At 38.4% G+C, this 22,872-nt stretch overlaps 1 protein-coding gene across 6 annotated transcripts in view; it reads left to right on the top strand.

The window, feature by feature from the left end:
- TANC1 (tetratricopeptide repeat, ankyrin repeat and coiled-coil containing 1) overlaps nucleotides 1-22,872 on the top strand; it is a 238,930-nt gene that overhangs the window by 71,380 nt on the left and 144,678 nt on the right. For all 6 annotated transcript variants that reach the window (XM_029934532.1, XM_029934530.1, XM_029934527.1 and 3 more), the window contains exon 2: nucleotides 6,090-6,169. In XM_029934532.1, the coding sequence (XP_029790392.1) occupies nucleotides 6,109-6,169 (61 nt within the window). In that variant the 5' untranslated portion in view covers nucleotides 6,090-6,108. The remainder of the gene's footprint in view (nucleotides 1-6,089; nucleotides 6,170-22,872) is intronic.

The raw sequence follows: 22,872 nt of genomic DNA, 5'->3' as shown, positions 1-22,872 counted from the left end.
TTTGCTTTCTCAAGTAGTTCTACATGTCTATGAATGTCTGGCTGATGGTGGTGGTGATAATATCATAGTTATTTTGTCTTCTAGTTAGGAGCATTGATGTTGGAGTAGGGAGGTATGTGCTTGGTTGGGGAACATCCAACCTGAAGACAGCTTCTGGGCAAGTAGGGGTATTCTGTAAGGTTGGTGCTCAATCTTGTATTACCAGCCATTGACCTCAGAGGCATAAGGATTATTGCCAGGAATGCTGCCCTTGGTTATCTTCCCATCTGAGTTTTCCCCTGATTGGAGGAGAATGTATTGATTTCAGGGTTTGGCTTTTCTGTCATTGTACTTTTCCCTTCTGTGTGTGTATTTGAAATACCAAGATAAAACCTCTATATGACCTTCTGAAGGCTGGATAAAAGAACAGATTTTGATGTGGAAATGTATAAGCCAGATAACCATAAACTTGGAAACTAGTGGTTGGTACCAGAAGAATTTTTAAATTACTAGTCCATACCCCCTGTGGGAGAGAATTGCCATTGGTTTTGAGTTCCCTTCCATAATAACCTGTTGTTCATTTATTTAAAAAATGTACTTAGTGTTCGTTGTGTATAAGGTACATTACACGGTGCTGAGAGGGATTTGTAGAGTTAACATTCTTTACCATGATTTTGATTAATAACCATATATCAGTACAGAGTGGGATGTGGAATTAAATATAACTTAAAAAATGTTTTTAACATTTATTTATTTTTGAGAGAGAGAGAGTGTGAGCAGGGGAGGAGCAGAGAGAGAGGGAGACACAGAATCTGAAGCAGGCTCCATGCTCCGAGCTGTCAGCACAGAGCCTGACCTTAGCCAAAGTCAGACGCTTAACCAACTGAGCCACCCAACTGCCCCTAAAGATAACTTTTTTTGTGTGATGTTTACTCGTTTTTGAGAGAGACAGCGTACGTGCAAGCAACTGGAGGAGGGGCAGAAAGGGAGACACAGAATCTGAAGTAGGTTCCAGGCTCTGAAATGTCAGCATAGAGTCTGACATGGGGCTCAAACTCATAAACCGTTAGTCAAAGTTGGAAACCAACAGCCACCCAGAGGCTTCTAAAGATAATTTTTTATGGCTATGGCCTAGGAAGGCTTTATGGAAGAGGTAGAAAAGTTGGGCTGAACAAATCTCTTCACAAAATAAAAAAGCTCTTGCAGTCAGAAGGAAGTAGCTTGTTCCTAATTTCCTCCTAAAGTGCAATTTTCTTTTTGCCAACTAGTTTACAAAATGAGAACTTCTTTAAACAAAGTTGCAGGTAATAATTGTCTAGTAATTTGAAATACCAGCTTGGAAGAGTCAGGTTTTTAAGTTTCTTAAGATTTTAAAAGATTTTCTTATTTTTAAGTAATTTCTATACCTAAAGTGTATCTTGAACTCACAATCCTAAGATCACGAGTCACATGATATACTGACTGAGTCAGCCAGGTGCTCTGGGAGAGTCAGGTTTTTTTGTTTGTTTGGTTTTGGTTTTTTGTTAAAAAACTTCCCCCAAACAACTTGTATATCTTCCTAACAGAATATTTAAAATATGGGTTGAAAGTGATTTCAATCTAATAGAGAGTTTCCACTTAATTTGTGCATCAGAAATTAAACATTTGAGTTGAGACTTCATGCCCATAGATCTTTTATATTCACATTACTTGGGACTGTAAATTTACTGTGCATTAATAACTTCCAACAAATTGGAAGTCTTTTTGCTTATGACCAGCCTAACGATAAAGAAAAGAACAGTAGAATTATAGGTACAGTTTGTAGAATGGTTTTGGATAAAGAAGAGTGAATGGCTGCACCTATGTGTCTTGGGGGATAAATTATAGCCCAGCATCTTCCCCACCTTTTCTGGCTGAAGCATCTGAATCCTGGAGAAGTTCAGTGACTTGTTCCTAGTTGCAATGTGTGGGCCAGGGCTGGGATTAGGTCTCTTGATTCCTAGGTTTCTTCTATGAGGGGGGAAAAAAAGCTGGGGGCAGGGGGGACAGGGCACCAGGGAGAGAGACATACTGGAATTTCAAGTATTCATCAAGGGTTGTTTTTCCCCAGCCTCGTGGGAGCTCTAAAAGAATGTTGAGATATGGCTCTTGCTTTCAGGAAGCTTCTATAACGCAATTTTCCATGAATTTCCAGCCAGCAGCCAGCGCCCTAGCTAGCAGGCCCCTTTGTTTCCTTTTGTGGTATCTATTCTGCTTTGTTTTCTTAATTTGCTCTATTCTGTATATTATTTATCTTGAACGGTGCTTCAGACCTCCCACTGCTACCACACATTTCCTTTCTTTTAATAAACCCTGAAGGTTGCTAATGCAAAGAAGGTCCTAAAGGTAGTCATAACAGAAGACATGGCTATTATTTTGATAAGTCAGACCTTAGTTGCAAACATTTTTTCAAACCCTTAAAGTTGAGGATGTTTTTGATGTCTCTTCCTTTTCTGGGGAAAAAAATTCTTAATTATGTACAGCTTAGTTTTCAGTGTTTCACTTGTAAATATTGCTATTCTGGTTTGCTTCGTTTTGACAAAAGGGAGCCACCTTCAGAAACAGCTTTGCATTGAGGTCAGATACACAGTTTGATGGGAGATGCTCCTTCCAGTGGAGTATGCACAAATTCAGGATAACTGGATAGTAAGATTTTGTTACTGTGAGATTCTAAGGTTAATTCAGGTGTTGACATGAAGGTGTATTATGAAATGCAGCATTTCTTCCCTACTATCTCATTGCCTGATGTCACATGGATTTAACTGTGTTTTCTGTTTCTGTGTTTCTTGTGAATGAAAATCTATAGGAATGTTCCTTGGAACTTATAAGCTGCTATAAATGTTGGCTAATTGCTTGACTTGGAGGAAATCACTCGTCTGTGTTCATTGCAGCCTCGTTAAATCTGTCAACAAATATGGAGAACAGAGTGGATATGAAGTCTGTGTTCTGGCTTTTGTTTGTATTAAAGAATAAACATAGTCCCTGCCCTCAGCTCACAGATTCGACTTGGAATTGTGTAAACAGGCAGTGTGGCACTCCAAAAGGGGAAAATCTTAGTGCTGTGTTACTCTGTGATTTCAGACAAAGTGGTCATGGTCACGATGCTGCCATTGTGATCTCAAGCCAGAACAGATTGTGTCTTGCATTAAAATCCTCCCCATTTTACTGAGGGTGATCTTTGTTATGTTTTGTATATCATTGTAACTACTGTGTAGAATGCTAACACATAGCATGGAGATGTTGTGGCTATCCCCAAAGACTTTGTGTTAAAGGAGAAATCCAAAAAGTGAAAGTAAGCTTGGTAGTTTATTTAACTTCTGGACATTTTAAAAGGAAGAATCTATGGTATTTGGGAAACTTAGATGTTGAATGATGGTAGAAAAATAAGGAAATCTCAGTCACTTCAAGTCATTGATCTTCTAAGGTTAATGTTATTCTCTTTTAAATGAAAATTATAGCAACATTTTGCCCATTAGGGAATTTCAGAGCCTGGCCAAGGGGCTAGTCTTTTCTCTCTTCCTTAAAAGTATATAATTTAAAGAAATGGCAACTGAAGTTACTTTTGCACTCAGGTATACTCAGTTAAGGTTTCTCCAGGTCATAGTTTGAATAAGTCTTAGAAACTAAATTTTAGAAAAAATAAATTTTCCCCCTTGACTTGCTATTTATGGAGGAAAGCAGGAACTAGAAAAAAAGATTACGGTAGCTATCTGACAGCCTCTTTCACTTAACTCAAGACCACTGATGTGGAAGATGTGACTATCCTGAAAACAGCTGAGCTCCCAAAGTAGGCATCCAGGGTGTCTGGGATGAGATGCCCAAGCCTGTGTCTCCTAGTCCTTGCCCTGTGGGACATACCTTCCCAATGGCATAGCAGGTCTCCTGAGCGTTGGAGATGACCAGGGTGATTAATCAGGGGCAGCCTCACTGCCATAGTGGGGCCTGAGCCTGTCTGTGGTCCAGGGAAGTGCAGGGCTCTAGGAGAGCTCACGAAGGGACTGTGGCCAAGCTCTGTTGGCATGATTCCATCAATAATTTTCTTTGTTTTATTTTTGAAGTGTGTAGTCTTTGTTAAGGGACAAACCCTGAAGGTTGATTGATTTTATTTAGAAAAGAAAAAAATCTGAGCTTAGCAGGCATCTATTATTGAATTTTGCCCACCATTTTTTACACAATGTTTTTCAGTATTTTAGGCATAAGAGAAATTAGTGTTTCCACAATTCCCCTATAGAAGCCTGCTGTGGTCGTCTTCCCAGATTCAGTGCTTGCCCGTCAGGTGAATCCCAACTCTTTCCACCAGGGTTCACTGAAGTAGCATTTTAATTTTTTTAAGTTTATTTATTTATTTTGAGAGAGAGAGCACGCATGTACCTGAGCAGGGGGGAGGGGCAGCGAGAGAATCCCTAGCAGGCTCCATGCTGTCAACATGACTCACAGCACCAACCTACAAATGGTGAGATCAATGACCTGAACCCAAACCAAGAGTTAGATGCTTAAGTGACTGAGCCACCCTGGCGCCCCTCACTGAGCTTTTTAAAAAAGAATTCGGCTGTAAGCCTTTCGTGTGTAGAGACTTGTTTATAAGGTGATTTAACCCCATTAAACTTTAACTTTCTTCAAATTCTGCTTAAAATACTGTCTTCCTGGTAGGGTGCAGTGATTTGCTGTTGATTTTTGTCAGTTTGATTGCTGTTGCTTAAAGCTTTCATCTTCTGAGAGAGGTGTCGTGTTGGAAGGAGAAGGACCCTTGCTGGGGGCCTGCAGATTTGATTCTGGCCCTATTAGCTGTGTGACCCCTGGGCAGTCAGCCTTCCAGGGTCTCTGTTTCTTTGTCAGGGAAACAAAGGGCTTAGAAAAATAAATACAGGCCTGGAACAAATGATAAGGAGGTCACGCTGTGTGCTTACGTTGTGTGACTCTGTGACTGGCAGCACTTTGAGACTCTTGGCTCTCCCAGTCCCCACAAAGGCTCTGTTTCACCTTGGGATTGAGCAGTTTTGTGGGGTGTTACATTGAGGCCATTTCAAGCATTCAGGCTCACTAGGCAGGTGGGACCCTCTTTTCCACAGAATTTTCTCCCTCTCTCCCCTCTCTCTGTCCTTTTGTTCAAGAGCAACCTGCTTGCCTTCTACCTTCCTGTCTTAGTGCATTAACAACAGTGTGATGGGTAACACAACCTACTCAGATTTGTTACCGCTGGGAGTTAGTTGTCCAGCTATCTTCTCTGAATTACTGGAGGGAAAAGAGAGCTACAGGAGACTCTGTGATGAAATAATGGCCCTTTTGTCTGTCTCTTGCTTTGGGGATGGTTTTAGGTTTCATCTTAGGATTGGGCCATTGTGGTGTTTTTACAAGCTCAGTACAACCCTGTTTAAAAATGCAGCGTGTCATTTAAAGGATTCAGCTGTAGTGCCACAGACGCTTCTACTTTCTTCCCCATCCCTGCAATCCCCCATTCCCCACCCCCAAGTCCTAACTGTATGTAGTAAAAACCCACTGTAGTGTATGTTGTTTGATTGGGTCCCCTGACATCAGCTTTAAAATGTGTTTCCATTGTATTTATTTTATAAATGTTTGTAAGGTTATGTTTTAATCTGATAAACTTACAAAATGTTTTCCTTGTGATTAGATAATCAGTAGCATCTGCAAAACGTGCCTTTAAACATGTAGCTTTCTTCTTAACCATTATTTTGTTGATTCTCTGTTCTAATGTTTTCTTTTGATGAACTGGGGTTAGGAGACCTGAATTCCTTTGCCAGACATCTTACAGTAACGTGCCCAGATTTAGCCTCACAACCTTAATTAGATGTGGAATGCCAAGAATGCCCTGGTGTGAGTTTTCTTTTTTTTACCTTTTATAACGAGACAGTGAACTTCTGATCACTTCATTAAATGTTATAAAATACTCCTTGTGTCTTTAGCATTTAGTTTCCCATCTTAGTTTCTTCAGAGAAAAATAATGTAAAACTCAAGGTACATTTATATTCTCTAAGCAGTGTGTTAGAGCACAAGTTACCTTTTGTGTCAGTATGCAAGTTATATTCCAACTCACAATCCTTAATTCCTCTTCCCTCCCCGCCCTTTCTCTTTAGAAGCAAAAGAGTGCTGAAAATGTTAAAGGCTGTGCTGAAGAAGAGCCGAGAGGGAGGAAAGGGGAGCAGGAAGGAGACAGGTATGTACAGGAATGACTGAACAAGCAGGTGGGCATGGGGCATCCACACCTGCTCATTCTAGGCTGGGCAGATGCCCTTGAATTGGGAATGGGTCCCAAGGAGTGCTCTGAGTGAGAACGCACATAATCCTGAAGCTATGAGAAATTAAATGTATTTCTGAGCCCTCTTATGGGAAGTGACTTTGAAAATTGAGCTCGGGTTACAAACTAAATCCTTCCCCCAGAATACTTGGAAGATTCATAATTTTAACAGAACATTCAGATCCAGAGACAGAGTTAAGACATGGAGGGGATAGCAGGTGTGTCTAGGAATTTGATTTCTAGAAGGCCCTTTCCCTTTTCCCACACATGATTGCATTTTATATGTTTGACCAACTGCTGGCTGACTGGTCCTCCTCTTTTGAGTATTAAATTTTCCGCCTAACAGGTGTAGCCTCACTCAGTGCCAAAGACTGCTAGTTTTCATTATGATGAGAGCTACTTAATTTGGCTTGGATTTTATTCCTGTTGATAGAGTTTTGGTGCATATGTGGTCATCGTGACTCTTCACTGCATTCCATGTGATAAACTCCTCTAAGGTTATTTTGGTGACCACTAGTAGTCTGTTTCTCTTGCTAGAAAAATTACATACTGTTTACCATTAATGTACAATAAAAAAATCTGTTAGCATTGATTAATTTCCCCAAAATGTGCTATTGCACTTTGCAAACTCATGATGATCTGGAGTTGGAGAGTGGCTGGTTTTCTGAGTTATATTGAATAACATTGCAGTTTTCATTTCTATTTTTTAATGTTTATTTAGAGAGCATGTGCGTGTGCACACATGCCAAGAATGGGCAAAGAGAGAGAACACACATGCCAAGAATGGGCAGAGAGAGAGCGAGCGTGTGAGAGAATCCCAAGCAGGGCTACTCCATGCTCACAGTGCAGAGCCCAGCATGGGGCTCCATCTCACGAATGGTGAGATCATGACCTGAGCCAATATCAAGAGTTGCACACTTCACTGACTGAGCCACCCAGGCATCCTGTAATTTCTCTTAAAGTGTAAATAAGTACACTTATTGCCAAACATCACTGAATTATAGTTAACTCTTCAATTGAAAAGATGTTGCAGTCGTTTTTATTACATAATGTTATTATGTAATGTGTGTATGTAATTACATTATGTATGTAATGTTATGATAATGTTAATATTTGTTGTTTCTGTACCTAAGAGAATAGGTGGGCTTGGACTTTTTAGTTATATGGAGTTTAGACAAATTTTCTATTAATTATCCCTTAAACCAAAAGGTCTACAAAATGGCAAACTTACTTTAAAAGTAGTCTTTAGGGGCACCTGGGTGGCTCAGTTGTTTGAGTGTCTGACTTCAGCTCAGGTCATCTCACGGTTGTGAGTTCCAGCCCTGCATCAGGCTCTCTTGCTGTCAGCACAGAGCCTGCTTTGGATCCTTTGTGTCTCTCTCAGTCTCTCCCATGCTCATGCTCACACAGTCTCTCTCTCAAATATTAAAAAAAAAAAAAAAAGTAGTCTTTATTGTAGAGTTACTGTTAAGATTCCATTAGAAGCTTCTCATTAATGCCTGCATGGCAGATACAAAGAAAAGAGACCAGTTTTTAATGATATAAACAAGAGACCATATTCTGCTTTTAATCTTAAGAAACCAATCCCTACCTTTGAATAATTAATTATAGAATGGTTACTGTAGAGATTTTTCAGCACACATGATTTCTGTCCAGGAGGATATGCACCCTCTGCTGGGTCAAGGCCAAAATATCCTTCTCTTGATTTCCCTGAAAACTGTTAAAAAAAAAAAATTTCCCTCCCCAGTTTTGGCTCATCTGACACTCATGCTAGGGACTTTGTTAGTTGCTTCTTTACATGTCTTTGGAAATTGCAGATTAAATTAGGTCCTAAGCTGTCTATGGAGCTGGAGCTGCCCAATCAGTGACCTGGGTCTCCAAGCCAAAACTCCCTACTTAGTAATGGAGGCTTTCACAGCAGACCCACCATGCTCTTTGACCACTGCTAGTAAAATAACAGCACAGATCTGGGGCACTGTGCCTTTCAGAAGGGCCAGAGAGTGAACATAGTTTGCGTTTGTAACTTTCCCAGTTTTAGAGCATGTGATTTGGGGTTCATTTCCCCCCTCTGGTCTTTAAGAGAAACTACTGTTTTTTTCTGAATCATTTCTTCATAATAATTCCCACACTCTGGCTTTTTGCTAATGCAAACCAACTTGAAAAAGCAATGGGAACATTTCTCATAAAACATCTGTATGGTATGTGCCTTTTTTCTCTTAACTAGAACCTGGTTGTGTTAGTCGGGGAACAAAGCAGATGGAATTTTAAATCTTGATGAAGTTATGTCACAGATGATTGGGGAAAATACTTGGAATTTGACCATTTGTATGTTAAGTTTGGTGCCAACTCTCATTATATAAGTAGATCATAGCTCAGTTTCTCTGTAAATTAAAGCTGGTTAATCTATGGAGACTGCTCTGAGACTTGGGTAATAATATCTCTTGCAAATGGAAAAATTTTCTCTACTGTTTCCAATTAAAACCAATCTTTGTTGCAAAGACAAAGGAAAATTCATTTTTATGTACTTGAACTCACAATTATAGAAATTTAGGAAATATTTATGTTTAAAATACTGAGCTCAGCTTCTTATATATCTTTTGTAGGTTGTTTTTACAATCTTGAACTATACTTTTTTAGAATTGAATCAGATTTGAGAATTTGGAAAACATAATCACTGAGTTAAATTTAGTATTCTTCAAAAGAAAGCAGATATTTTTCATCAGAAATACTGAAAAGTCATTACATCCTCAGTTCCTATCCCTAAAAGAAAATGTTACATATGTCTACTTTAAATTATTGGTAAAACTTTAGCAGGTATTGAAATTTAAAGATTTTTTTCTTTTTTAAAAATGTTTATTTTTTAGAGAGAGAGAGAATAGGGGAGGGGCAGAGAGCGAGAACGAGAGAGAAACACACAGAATGCAAAGCAGGCCTCCAGTCTCTGAGCTGTCAGCACTGAGCCTGACGTGAGATTTGAACGCAGGAGCCGTGAGCTCATGACCTGAGCTGAAGTCAGATGTTTTAAACGACTGAGCCACTCAGGCGCCCTGTGAAATTTAGATTATGTGTACGTAAAGGTATTTGAAATAATGTACCTTGAGGATTAAACTGTTGAAAGCCATGGAGTGAACTCTAAAACTGGCGAAATTCTTTTTTTTTTTAAATTACACTTTTTATAACATAGGGAATGCTTAAAGCTAAGCAAAACATGTTTTCTGGAGGCTGTAGAACTGTGTCAGAAAATGCAATATTAAAAACTTGAAAATGTTTTTTGGGAAAGTACATGTACTTTGTCCCCACAAATGAGCACTGGATTTCTCTTGACCTTGAGTTAGGCCTGAGGGAGCAAAAATCAATATTTAACCACAATATGGGGAGAGCTATATGAGGGCATTTAATTTTCTTTTCTTCTCCCTGCTCTTATGTTAGGATCTTGCTCTAAAGCAAATGTGATATTTTTTTTGAAGTTCTCTAGAGGGGAAAGACCATGTCTTTTTATTTTAAGTGACCGTTGCTATCAAACTTTCATGTTACTATTATTAAACCTACTTAATTTAAAGATGAAATCATTACTGTGAGTATATTGAGAGTATTCTGATACAAATCTGGACCAAAAAGGAATTTAGAGTCAATAAAAGCAATGTAGGGAATTAATATTTTTTTCTGTGTAACAGCACTGTTTTGAAAACAAATAGGGAAAAGTCCCATTTTAGAATAGAAACAAAACTTCAAAGATCAACCTAAGAAAAGTACAAGCCTTACATTGAAAAAAAAAAATAATGAAACTTTGCTGAAGCACTTAAAGGAAGACCTGAATAAATGGAAAGAAATGCCATATTTCCCAAGTGGGCAGATGTATTATTTTAAACCGATTAACTCTCAAAAAGTTACCTATACATTTCATTTAATCCCTAATGTAATCCTATTTTATTTTTAAAGACATTATTTATTTTATTTTTGAGACACAGAGAGAGAGAGAGAGAAAATATGAATATGCATGGGGCTGAGGGGAGGAGGACACAGTTTCTGAAGCTGGTCTGTGCTGACAGCAGGGAGCCCGATGTGGGGTTTGAACTCACAAACTGTGAGATCATGACCTGAGGTGAAGCCAGACACTTTAACCACGTGTCCTAAAGACATTGTTCTTCTAGAGCAGTTTTAGGTTCATAGCAAAACTGAGCAGAAGGTACAGAGATTTCCCGTATATCCTCTGCCCCTACTCATTCATAGCCTCCCCCCAATCACTACTCCCCACAAGAGTAGGACATTTGTTACAATAGATGAACCTACATTGACACATCATAATCACCCAAGTCCCATAGTTTACATTAGGGTGTGGTACATTCTGTGGGTTTGGACAAATGTGTAATGATCTGTACCTTTTGTTATAGTATCCTACAGAGTATTTTAACTGCCCCCAAAAATCCCATCATTTTTTTTTTTTTAAACACAACTTAGCCAGTTGATTTAAAAATTCACCTGGGAGAGAATATGGTTAAAAATAGCCAAGGAAATATGGCAAGTGTCAGGCAAGTATATCTAAATGGCAGAGCCTGTTTCCCATGTCTGGGTTCTAGCTGCAAGGGAAACTGGACCAGTGTGTATTTTGACTTCTTAACTTCCACAGGGTAAAGTGGACTTTACTTCCCACCAAGACATGCGTTAGAGAGGATTCTTCTGCCATAGCATTGGCAGGTTCCCTCCACTTCAAAAACCAAGCACAGATTTCTAGCTCATTAGAATAGCTACTGCTTTGATACAGTGAATAAATGAGTTGGCTGGTTTTTGGACTTTTTTTTTGTATTGGGGTCCAAGAAATGAAACGTAATTTTTTCTAACATCTTTGATATAATTGCAGCTTATGGTTGCTAGCAGTTTGGGTTTTTTTCTTTTAATTCTGGAGATAGTGGTGTCTTTCTGGAAGCATTAGGCAAGACCTTTCGCCCTCCTAGAGAGGGTTAGTCCCTCTCTCTCTCTCTGTATCCCTCAATTCTGCTCTCTGCTAAGCTTGAAACCATAGTCTTTTGCCCTATCCAACTTCTGCAGTTGTTTTGTTTTGGTGGGGAAGTAGCTCCAAGTTGAAGAAGCAGAACAAAGTTTGGTGAACTTCTAATTGAAGTATTGCCTCAATTAAAATATAGACTGATTAAGGAAGGGTTGCTTAATATGCCAAAATAATTGTTTATTAGTCTTTTCCTTTCAGTTTAATTATTTGTGTTTTTTTTTTTCAGCAGGGAGGCTTAGTTTGAAGCAATTTATTTAAAAACAAACAAACAACCCAACACATTTGACCTTCACCTTTTCATTGTTAAAACCCAGCTGGTCGGCTAAGTGCAGTTGTTACGGTGTTAATTAAGGCATTGGCTAGTCTCTAAACTTGAGTGTGTACTGAATTAATCTGTTAGCTTTGCATCTAATCCCTCACTTTGACTTTGTAGTAAAAGGAAGCCGTTTGCCTCTAAAGCTTAAAAGCCATTGATGTGATTGTTAAATGTGGTATTTTAAGCCATTCCAGGCTGCAGTCTGGTTTTTAGTGGTACCTTCTAAAAATGCCTCCATACAAACGATGCTTTGTTTTATCTGGAAAATATGAAGCTGCTTTTGATTATTCTGTGCTGCATTGCCCATTTTCTGTGGTTGTAGACTATTATTTAGGAATTTAGTGCAGTGACTGTCTTGCTGAGCTATGGATATTTGGTATCATGTTGTTAACGGACTCCAAAAATGTTTCCCAAGCAACAAAACAGGCAGAAATAGTTCAATCTAAAGGTATTGCATTTCTTTTTACCAGGGCACTTAAGCAAATTCTGTGAAATATTGGGACATGATACAAAAGCAGAATGGAGGCCAGGTTGGTTTTTGGTAAAGTCAAGAATGTTGTTCCCTCTAGTGTGATTGGTTCCTTCACCACTTTTTCTTTGTTGTCCATACATGTCTCAAAGTCTAGAAAAAGCACAGACTTTGCAATTAGAAGTCACAGATTCAAATTCCAGTTTGATCACTTCCTAGTTTACTTTGGACAAATTTCTTCACTACACTACCTTACAGGAATGTTGTCAGGGTTGAATAAGAGAACCTTTTTGCAGAAGAGTCTCACTTGATACCTGGCTTCTGCTAAATATTCAATAGAGCTTAACTTTCTTGAGAAAACTGTGTGGTACCTTAGAGAGCAAACAGAACCCTTGTAAAACTTCTTTTGTTGAAGAGAAGGTAGGACTGCTCCCATGGGTGATGTTCTGGAAGCTTCTTTCCATGACTTCCCATATCCAGATACTGATTCTGCCATTATCTTTGCATACTGAAATTTTTTTGTGCCATCTTTACTCTTTCCCTCATAATTAAACTCAGAAAGCTCTGAGTCATTTGTCTATTGTATGGTGATTTATACTTCGGAAGTCCTTTAGTTTACCTTTCGACCTATATCATCAAGTACTGGCATTTTATCCAAAGTCTTTGTGAAATTAAATAAAAAGGCTCTTTCCCTTGCTTAAAGAGATTTTGGGAGTCATCGAGCAGCTTTAATTCCAACTTTAAGAATAGATTTCTAAGTACAGTTTATGTAGTTTGACATGTTTTAACACATCCTTAAGTAATGAAGGTCTTTCTATGTAGAAGGCTCTGCCCTCCATTCTCTTTGTGGCTTTTCCATATGTTTTAGGGAACTATGAAGGATGAAACGGAGAAGGAAGAGAAAAAATACTTAGCATTTATCATGTGTTAGGTGCCTACATATAATGGACCAAGCTGGTTCATCCTGAACAGCATGTTTCCTGTGGAGGGCATAATTAGTGAGAGCTCTGGATGGAGAAAGTGAAATCAAAACCCCTTGTGGATCTTCTGTATTTTATGGCCAGTAAGAACTTCCAAGTCACAGCCTATCAAAAGCTTGTGGCGGAAGTCCCAAACAACACTTATTTACTTGAGTCCTTCTTTGCATGTATAGTTGACCATGAAACAATACAGGGGTTAGGGACTCCGACTCCCACATAGTTGAAAATCTACATAAAACTTTTGATTCTCCACAAGTTACCTACTAATAATTTATTGGACTAGAAGCCTCCCTATAACATAAACAGTCTATTAACATATATTTTAAATACAGTATTATATACTGTATTCTTAAAATAAGGTAAACCAGAAAAAAGAAAATTTGCTAAGAAAATCCTAAGGAAGAGAAAATACATTTACAGTACTGACTGTATTAATTGAAGAAGAAAAATCTATGTATAAGTGGACCCGTGCAGTTGAAATGTATGTTGTTCAAGGGTCAATGACAAATGTGTACATGTAGTAGGAGACTTAATAGAGATACATAAAGTAACGATTCAGAGTTCCATTTTTGGGGGGGGCCAAATCTAATTTTATTTTATAAATAACTTATTAGAAAATTTTAATGTTTGTTTATTTTTGGAGAGAGGGAGACAAAGTACAAGTGGTAGAGGGGTAGAGAGAGATAGAGACACAGAATTGGAAGCAGGGTCCAGGCTCTGAGCTGTCAGCACAGAGCTGACATGGGGCTCAAACCCATGAAGTGTGAGATCATGACCTGAGCCAAAGTCAGATGCTCAATAGACTGAACCACCCAGGTGCCCCTAAATACCTTATTTTTTATTTTAATTTTTAAAAATATTTATTTTGAGAGAGAGATTTCACGTGTGCAAGTGGAGGAGATGCAGAGAAAAAGGGAGAGGGAGAATCCCAAGCAGGTTCTACACTGTCCATGCAGAACCCCATGTGGAGCTCAATCTCAAGAACTATGAGATCATGACCCGAGCCAAAATTAAGAGTTGGTTGCTGAACTGACTGAGTCTCCCAGGCACCCCTATTTTTTTTTTTAAGTCGGCTTCCTGCCCTGCATGGGACCCAGTGCGGGGCTTGAAATCATGACCTTGAGATCAAGAGTCGGTTGCTTAACTGACTGAGCCACCCATGTGCCCCTATAAATACTTCTTTAAAATTAAAGTTGCTTTTCTCTAAACAAAGCCATAGTCTTATTTTCTACATATCTAGTTTTCAAAGAGCTTTGTCATGGGTAGTTTTTTTTTTTATATAAATTTTATTTAATGTTTGTTTATTTTTGAGAGACAGAGAGACGGAGCATGAGTTGGGGGAATCTGAAGCAGGCTCCAGTCTCTAAGCTGTCAGCACAGAGCCCAACACGATGTTTGAGCCCACAAACTGCGAGGTCATGACCTGAGCTGAAGTTGGACACATTCCCAACTGAGCCACCTAGGCACCCCTCGTGTGTGTAGTTTCTTAATTCCCACTAAAACTCTGTTTGAATTTTCATGTGACTCAATTTGTATTTTCTAGGAGGAGAATTCCAAGGTTTTATTTCTATTCTACAGAAATATAAAAATCTTGATTTCACAGCATCTAGAAAATATAGTTTCTGAGGGGGGAGGTAGGCTACCAAAGATTTGATCTAGATTGACTTTTTTTTTTTCTTCTGTGAAGGATGATATGACCTTACTGTTCCTTTTAAGAGGATGAGGCTTTGACCTTGCATTTTTCCTGCAGCTGATGGGTGGCCACTAGGAGTAATCAGTTGGGTAGCCCTAGCCTTGGTGTAGAGCGTTAAATTGAGAAACCTTTATTCACATCTGAAGTCATGGAATTGGAAAGCATAGTCTGTGTGTCTCTACCCTCTCTCCCGCATCTCTCCTTGCTTTGGTGGCAGGCTAGTTAGGACATACCTGTCATTAAAGGTGCCAGTGTATACTAGGTATTTATCCAAGGGATATAGGTATGCTGTTTGAATGGGCACATGCACCCCAGTGTTTATAGCAGCACTATCAATAATAGCCAAAGTATGGAAAGAGCCCAAATGTCCATCGATGGATGAATGAATAAAGAATATATATATGTATGTGTGTGTACATATATATATATACAATGGAGTGTGTGTACATATATATATACAATGGAGTATTACCAGCAGTCAAAAAGAATGAAATCTTGCCATTTACAAATAAGTGGATGGAACTAGAGGGTATTATGCTAAATAAAATTAGAGAAGGAAATATATAACTTCACTCATAATGAGGACTTTAAGATACAGAACATGAACATAAGGGTAGGAGAGCAAAAATAATATAAAAACAGGGAGGGGGACAAAAACCTAAGAGACTTAAATATGGCAAACAGGGTTACTGGAGGGGTTGTGGGAGGAGGGTTGGGCTAAATGGGTAAGGGACTTAATAAATCTACTCCTGAAATTATTATTTCATAATATGCTAACTAACTTTGATGTAAATTAAAAAAAGAAAAAAAGTGCCAAAGTAGACTCAGAGAATTCTTTTTTTTTTTTTTTTAAGTTTATTTTTGGGAGAGGGAGAGAGAGAGAGAGGGTCAGAGTCAGAGAGAGAAGGAGACCTAGAATCAGAAGTAAGCTCTAGGCTCTGAGTTGTCAGTACACAGCCCGATGTGGGGCTTGAACCTACAAACCGTGGAATCATGACCCGAGCCAAAGTTGGATGCCTAACCAACTGAGCCACCCAGATGGGCCCTTAGACTTGAGAGTTCTTAAGTTTTGGAGACCATAGCACTATCTTAGGGATAAAGGTAAGACTTGAGCAGCTTTTAATTCTTCCAAGTTTATTTATGTCAAAGTTTTCCATCTTCAAGGGGGTTTGGGGACACCAGACTGCTGAATTTGGTACATAATGACATTCTTTGTGTCCTGATACTGTTCCAGAACATAGAGTGCCTAGGAATGATGATGTCTCTGATAGGTGATACATACATCGGTGGCTGTAATAGTTTGAGCACTTGTCTGGAGTTTTTATAGATCATGGAGCTGACTGGCAGCAGAGGCTCAGAACCTGGTGCAAACTCCTGATTAAGAAGAGGAGAGAGCCACCTGCACACTGCTGACTTCTGATGATTGCATTGCTATTGCAGTTCTCAAAATTGAACATCTTCTATGTTAATAAATTATACGTTTGGGGCTGCTTAGTGGCTCAGTTGGTTCAGTGTCTGATTTCAACTCAGGTCATGATTTCATGGTTTGTGAGTTTGAACCCATTATCGGGCTCTGCACTTACAGTGACAGTAAGGAGTATGCTTGGGATTCTTTCTCTCTCCCTCTCTCTCTGCCCCTCCCCTGCTAACACACACACACACACTCTCTCAAAATAAATAAACTTAAAAAAAAAAAAAAACCTTTTGTCTTTGTTGAGGGCTTCTTTGTCCCTACTTCTCACTGGACCCCCCTCCAAGCAAATTTTCTAGATAACTTTTGAGTTAGATAGAAAATTTCTTTCCGAGTATCAGATATTAACAATATACATTTTTTTCGGTTGTATGTTTTTTTGCTGTCTTAGTTCATGCTGCCATAACAAAATACCATGGACTAAGTGACTTAAACAACAAATTTATTTTCTCACAGTTTGGGAGGCCAGATGTCCGATTATGGGGCACCAGCATTGTGGGCAAGACTCTGGCTTGTAGACAATTGCCTTCTTCCTGTGTCCTCAAGTGGTGAGAGAGACCAAAGCTCTTTACCCCTTCTTATAAGGATGCTAATTCCATCATGAGGGCCCCACCCTCATGATGTCATTAAAACTAGTTAGCTCCCAAGGGCCCCATTTCCAAATACCGTCATATGAGGATTTGGGACTTCAACAAATGAATTTTCAGGGGACACAATTCAGCCCACAATACTTGTCTGTATTCTAATTATAAATGTAATACTGTATTTCTTTGATTACAAAACACACCATTATTTCATGTACCTCTAAGGAAGAAATACCTGTCGGTTAACTGACATAATACTTTATTACTTAAAATGTTCATTTGACTTAAGTTTTCCCTTTTTCAGAGAATTATTTTTATGTATCTTAATCTTTTTCATAAAACTGAAAATATAACAAGTCGGTTAAGGGATTTCTAATTTATATTCAGAACCTAATTCTGTAAGTCACTCCCTTTTTTTTTTTTTAACCTGGTTGTCACCATCCATTTTTCTACATACTACATTATCTTATCTGCCTTTGAGAGCATTAATGATAGAGTGTTTTTTGAGTCCATTACTATATTCTCCAGGGCTTTCTTCCAAGCTGAGGATCTCCATTTCTGCATTATTTGATACCATCCTTTCATGATCTCCAAAGGAGATTTTAATGGAAAGTTTTCAGATAAAATCCAGGGTTTTTATTCCACAGTTGACCCTGAGTAGTTTGTTGACTGAAACCTGGAAAGGCTTAAAATTGTCTAGTCACCCTAGGTTTTCAGTCAGTGACCTCTACATTACAATCACTGCTTGGATGATAGTGATTTTTTTAAGGTGCTATCAACTGTTACATACATTTTGTTAGTGAGAATAAATATGGGTCTTTGAATCTATGCCCAATATAGCATTTGTTCATTAAAAAATTGGAAAATACTAGTAAGAATAAAGAAAAAAAAACCCAGAATATTCTTTGTCTTTTGCCTTACCTTTTCAGTGTCATTAGTCTTTGATCAATGCCTAATATTTTATTGTACAGTACCAAATATTGTATTTTGTTTTGGTACATGCTTTCCTCATTCATTAAAAACAGGCTCGGGAACATAGGTGTCTGTATACAAATTTCTGATTATTTTAGTAGATTGTTTCTAGGCAAGGAATTAATAGTGCAAGTAAGCAAACTTCAGAAGCTGGTGATAACCTCTTGCCAAATTGTTTTCCAGGATTGTATTGATTACCACCTGTGTAAGCAGTATGTGAGTGTGCCTGCTTGCATGAGTCTTATTAATATTGGGTATTTGTAGGTTTTAATAATCTTTGCCAACTTTATAAGTTAAAACTTGTATTTGCTTCTAATTAGCATTTTTTTTAGATTGGTAGACCTCTTCAGTCTTTTTTTTTTAAATGTCTTTATTATTTTATTTTGAGAGACAGAGACAGAGAGAGAGCAGGGGAGGGTTAGAGAGAAAAGGAGACAAAGAATCCGAAGCAGGCTCCAGGCTCTGATCTGTCAGCAGAGAGCCTGATGCGGGGCTCAAACCCATGGACTGTGAGATCATGACCTGAGCCGAAGTCGGACGCTTAACCAACTGAGCCACCCAGGCGCCCCAGATCTCTTAAATCTTTAGTGCCCATTTATATTTTCTCTTCATTGTCTTTTTATGTCCTTGTATAGTTGACCCTTGAACAATGTGAGGGTTAGAGGAACCAATTCTCTACCTCCCTCCCTCCCCACAATCAAAAATTCAAGTATAACTTTTGACTTTCCAAAATTTAACTAATAGCCTGTTTTTGACCGGAAGACTTCCTGATAACATAAACATTAACACATTTTGTATATTATATATATTACTGTATTCTTACAAAACAATAGGCTAGAGGAAAAAAATGTTAAAGTCATAAAGAAGAGAAAATACATTTACTATATTTAACTGTATTTACTGAAGAAAATATGCACTTCAGTGGACCCACGCAGTTCAAACCCATGTTGTTCTGGAGTCAACTGTTTATTTTTTTCTGTTGGGAATGTGAGAGGCTCTTCATTCTGGTTCTTGCCTTTTCCTAGTATGGCTTCTGGTGTGTCATAAGTGGAGTTTCTTTATAAAGTCACTGATTGGAGAATTTTTGTTGAAGTTACTAAAACCTGCGTGAGTTCCATTGGTAGAAGTTGAAACTTCAGGTTTATGCTGAGGCTGGAGATAGGTTAGTCTGATTGGCTCTATTTGAAATTTATAGAGAGACCAAAGTAAAACCATAAAACCAACTCAAAATGAGTCATCAGTTTTTCACAGTACTTGATAGCATTCTGCCTCTGCAGTCAAAAAGTCTAAATACCTCCTACCACCTGAAGGTGAGTTCCTGGTAAGTTGCTAACAGCACAGAAGGATAATTTGCATCTCCTTAATAAATTGCTGTATTCTTTTTTTTTTTTTAATTTTTTTTAATGTTTTATTTATTTTTGATACAGAGAGAGACAGAACATGAGAGGGGGAGGGGCAGAGAGAGAAGGAGACACAGAACCAGAAGCAGGCTCCAGGCTCTGAGCTAGCTGTCAGCACAGAGCCCGACGCGGGGCTCGAACCCACGACCGTGAGATCTGACCTGAGCCGAAGTCAGAGGCTCAACCGACTGAGCCACCCAGGCGCCCCATAAATTGCTGTATTCTGAAGTGCAAAAGTTTTTATCCATGGCTCATAATCTTAGATTGTTATGTGTAGGGATTCTTTTTCAAACTAAGATAAAATAATGAAAGGATTTAGATTTAGAGGAGTCTTTAGAAATTCAGCATCTTCATTTATTTGAGGAATATTTGGAAAAGAGGCACTGAGCAACTGGCCAGCGTTATATAGCTAGCTAAAGTGAACATGGGGTCCAAGTGTAGTTTCTGACTCCAGACTAGTTCAGTTTCTACTATGTCTCTGGCCAGCTCCATCACTTTTATTTCTAGCACTGAATAAATATAAAGGGAAATCTATCCTTGAGATAGAAGACAGTAGATTTCCTATATATTCATAATTTCTCTCTGCAGGGATTATTTTGATTTCTACCCTGTTCCAACCCCAAAAGATTATTTCTGAGTTTCTTATGTGGTCTTTATCTAGACTCAGTAACTGTGAGTGATAGGTCTTCTTTTTCTGCATCTTAAGGACCATTTCTGCTTGGAATCTTTGAGACTGTTACAAATCAGTCCTATTTAGTTTAGTAAAGCTATTCAAACTCCATAAATGTAATAGTTAAATATAATACAATTGTTTTTTATAAAGCTATATAATGGCATTAGTAATAGACACCATCCCTATTTCTTCTCTGCTTTTTCCTCCCTAAAGGCAATTAATGTTAATGGTTTCTTATTTGATCTTTCTAAATATTTTCTGTGCATATAAGTGCATACACACACATATGTACATGTGTAGTTCCTTAAGAAAATCCAGACTTTATAGTGTTTCATTTTGTAAAATTATTGATTGCAATTTTAGATCTTTTTCATATTAGCACACACTAATATATAGGCTTTTAAAAAGTTGCTCAGTATTTATTACATTCCACAGATAGCCTGTGATTAATTTATTTATTTCCCTGTTGATGGTTGTATCTCGTAGATTTTTGTCAAATTGCCCTTCAAAAAGGTGGCATTAAATTTACAGTTCCACTTGTGGGGCCCTTGACTGGCTCAGTTGGTTAAGTGTCCAGCTCTTGGTTTTGGCTCAGGTCATGATCTTGCCATCATCGGATCATCCATGCTGGCTGTGGAGTCCAGCTTGGGTATTCTTTCTCCCTCATTCTGCTCCCCCCTCGAAATAAATAAACTTAAAAACAATCTGTAAAAAAATTTACAGTTCCACTTTTAATATATAAGGATGTCTATTTATACACTTACCAACATGGGCTATAATCAAATTATTTCATCTTTGCAGTGTGATAGGCAAAAATTGTATCTCATTGTTTTAATTATGCAGTTCTTCAGAATGAATTTAGACACATTTTTATGTTTATTGGCTGTTTGAAATCATACTGCCTAGATTTGTATCCTGGCTCCATAGTTTACCTGCTGTGTGAACATGAGAGTTACTTAACCTTTCTGTGCTTCCTGGGTCACTTATGAGAATTAAATGAGTTAATATTTATAAAGTCCTTAAATCCATGCTTGACACATAGTATATATTATATTAGTGTTTGTCATAAAGATTTAATTTTTTTTTCTGTCATGCCTGTATGGTTACCTATTTTTTCACCTATTTTTTTTTTTTCTGTTGAGTTCAGTAGCTGTTTTAAAATTTGGTTAAGTGGTTAACCATTGATTGTTTACCATGCTGAAGTTCTAAGCAAGTCACACATGTCATGTTTAATTTTGAATTATAAAACCTAAAAAGATTCATGTAAGTCATTCTTCATTTTTGGTAGGATTAAGTGAAGGATTTTGTTTTAATTCTGTTAAGTTCAGTGTTGAAAACTGACTGAGAGGTTATACATCATTATTTCAGGGAGGTCAGCTCTCTTTCTTTCCCTGCTTTTTGTGAGTTTTGATGCCACTAATCTGATTAAACCTTTTAAAGCTACATCCTTAGCTCTAAGATTGTTAAGATTAGAGATTCTTGAGTTTTCTCCCCTTTATCCATTAAATGGTTTCCATGGTTATTGGACTTCCCAAACAGTACCTCAAATCCCTTCTGATTTGTGGAAGCTCCATCTCCAAGATGAATGACACTCTGCTGCTTTGGCTTCAGGAAACTTGGAGTTCTAGTTTAATGTAGCTGCTAGCTCTTTCTGAACAAGTGCTTCATTTTTCTGACACTGTTTTCTTGCCTGTAAAATGAAGGTGGTAGTCTGTCATGTAGTAACTGTAAAGGTCAAGTGAAATGAAGTTCGTGTGTGTGTGTGTGTGTGTGTGTGTGTGTGTGTGTGTGTAAACTTCTGGCACCGTAATATTGATGATGTGGGAGTTTGTTTTTACCACATGGTATCCTTGGTTTGGGGGAAATGCCCATTAAGCAAGAAAATAAAATACATTCATATGAATATTTAAATTTATATCAGGAGTTTTTGATACTCAAATTTTGTGAGGGAGGGGTGAGATATCTCTTTTTCTTCCTCAATTATATTAAAGAAACTAGAGAGTGAATCACCTGGGAGAAGATATGGCGGCACCGATAAAAGTTGTTGAGTATTTATTCTCAATCAGATGGTGTGCCTAGTGCTTATAGAGTTATGCCACATTGTGAATGGCTTATTAGTAGAGGTTAAAGAGCTGATTTAAGACTGTGCGGTTACTAAGTGGCAGAACCAAGATTTGAACCCAGTTTGTCTCCAAAGCCTGTGTTCTCTGTAGTATAGCAGCCAGGTTGCCTAAGTTCAGTTCCATTTTCAAATCTGCAAAATGGGGATAATAACAGTATCTGTCTTCTAGGGTTGTTAGTTTTTCTGATGATCCAGTGAGTTAAAGGGCTTAGAACAGTGTCTGGACCATAGTGAGCATTTTACATTTGCTCTTACTATAATTGATGGTACTTTCTGTATCATTCTGGCTCTCCCCAACCCCCCATCTTAATCTCCTATTTTAGGCTTTAATAAATGACAGCATCCTGAATAGTTTTGTTTCCTTGCCTGTGTGGCAGACACAATCCTGGCCATTTCATCTGGTGCAGATGGAGGAGAGCCATGGTGATGGGCCTTGCCTTAGTGATGTGCTTTGGGGCAGTTGCCATAAATACTCTGAGATGGCCTGTGCCAGGACAGGGAAGGGGGAAGGATTGGAGCCCCAAATGCAAGTATCTGCCACCAGAAGCCTCTGTATCTGCCAAGAGAAGATGTGTGTGCACTCACAGGTGTAGTGCCTATGTGATTTGGTGTTCTAGTGTAGTTGTCTAGAGCATTGATTGCTAAACGTGGCTGATTTACTGGAGGCATTTGTGAATTAAATTCCCACCCTACATATTGAGTCACTCCACAATGTTAGGGCTCAAGCATCTGTATTTGTAATATTTTTTTAAGTTTATTTATTTATTTTAAGTATGTGTGTGTGCACACAATGTGTGTTAGTGGGGAGGGGCAGAGAGAGAGAGGGAGAGAGAGAACCACAAGCAGGGTCCATGCTGTCCACACAACACATGAGATCATGACCTGAGCTGAAATCAAGAGTCAGATGCTTAATCAACTGAGCCACCTGGGTGCCCCT

The sequence above is a fragment of the Suricata suricatta genome, chromosome 3, assembly GCF_006229205.1.
Source record: "Suricata suricatta isolate VVHF042 chromosome 3, meerkat_22Aug2017_6uvM2_HiC, whole genome shotgun sequence".
Lineage (NCBI taxonomy): Eukaryota > Metazoa > Chordata > Mammalia > Carnivora > Herpestidae > Suricata > Suricata suricatta.
Note: the sequence above shows the minus strand (reverse complement) of the source record. Positions and strands in the feature narration are given on the sequence as shown.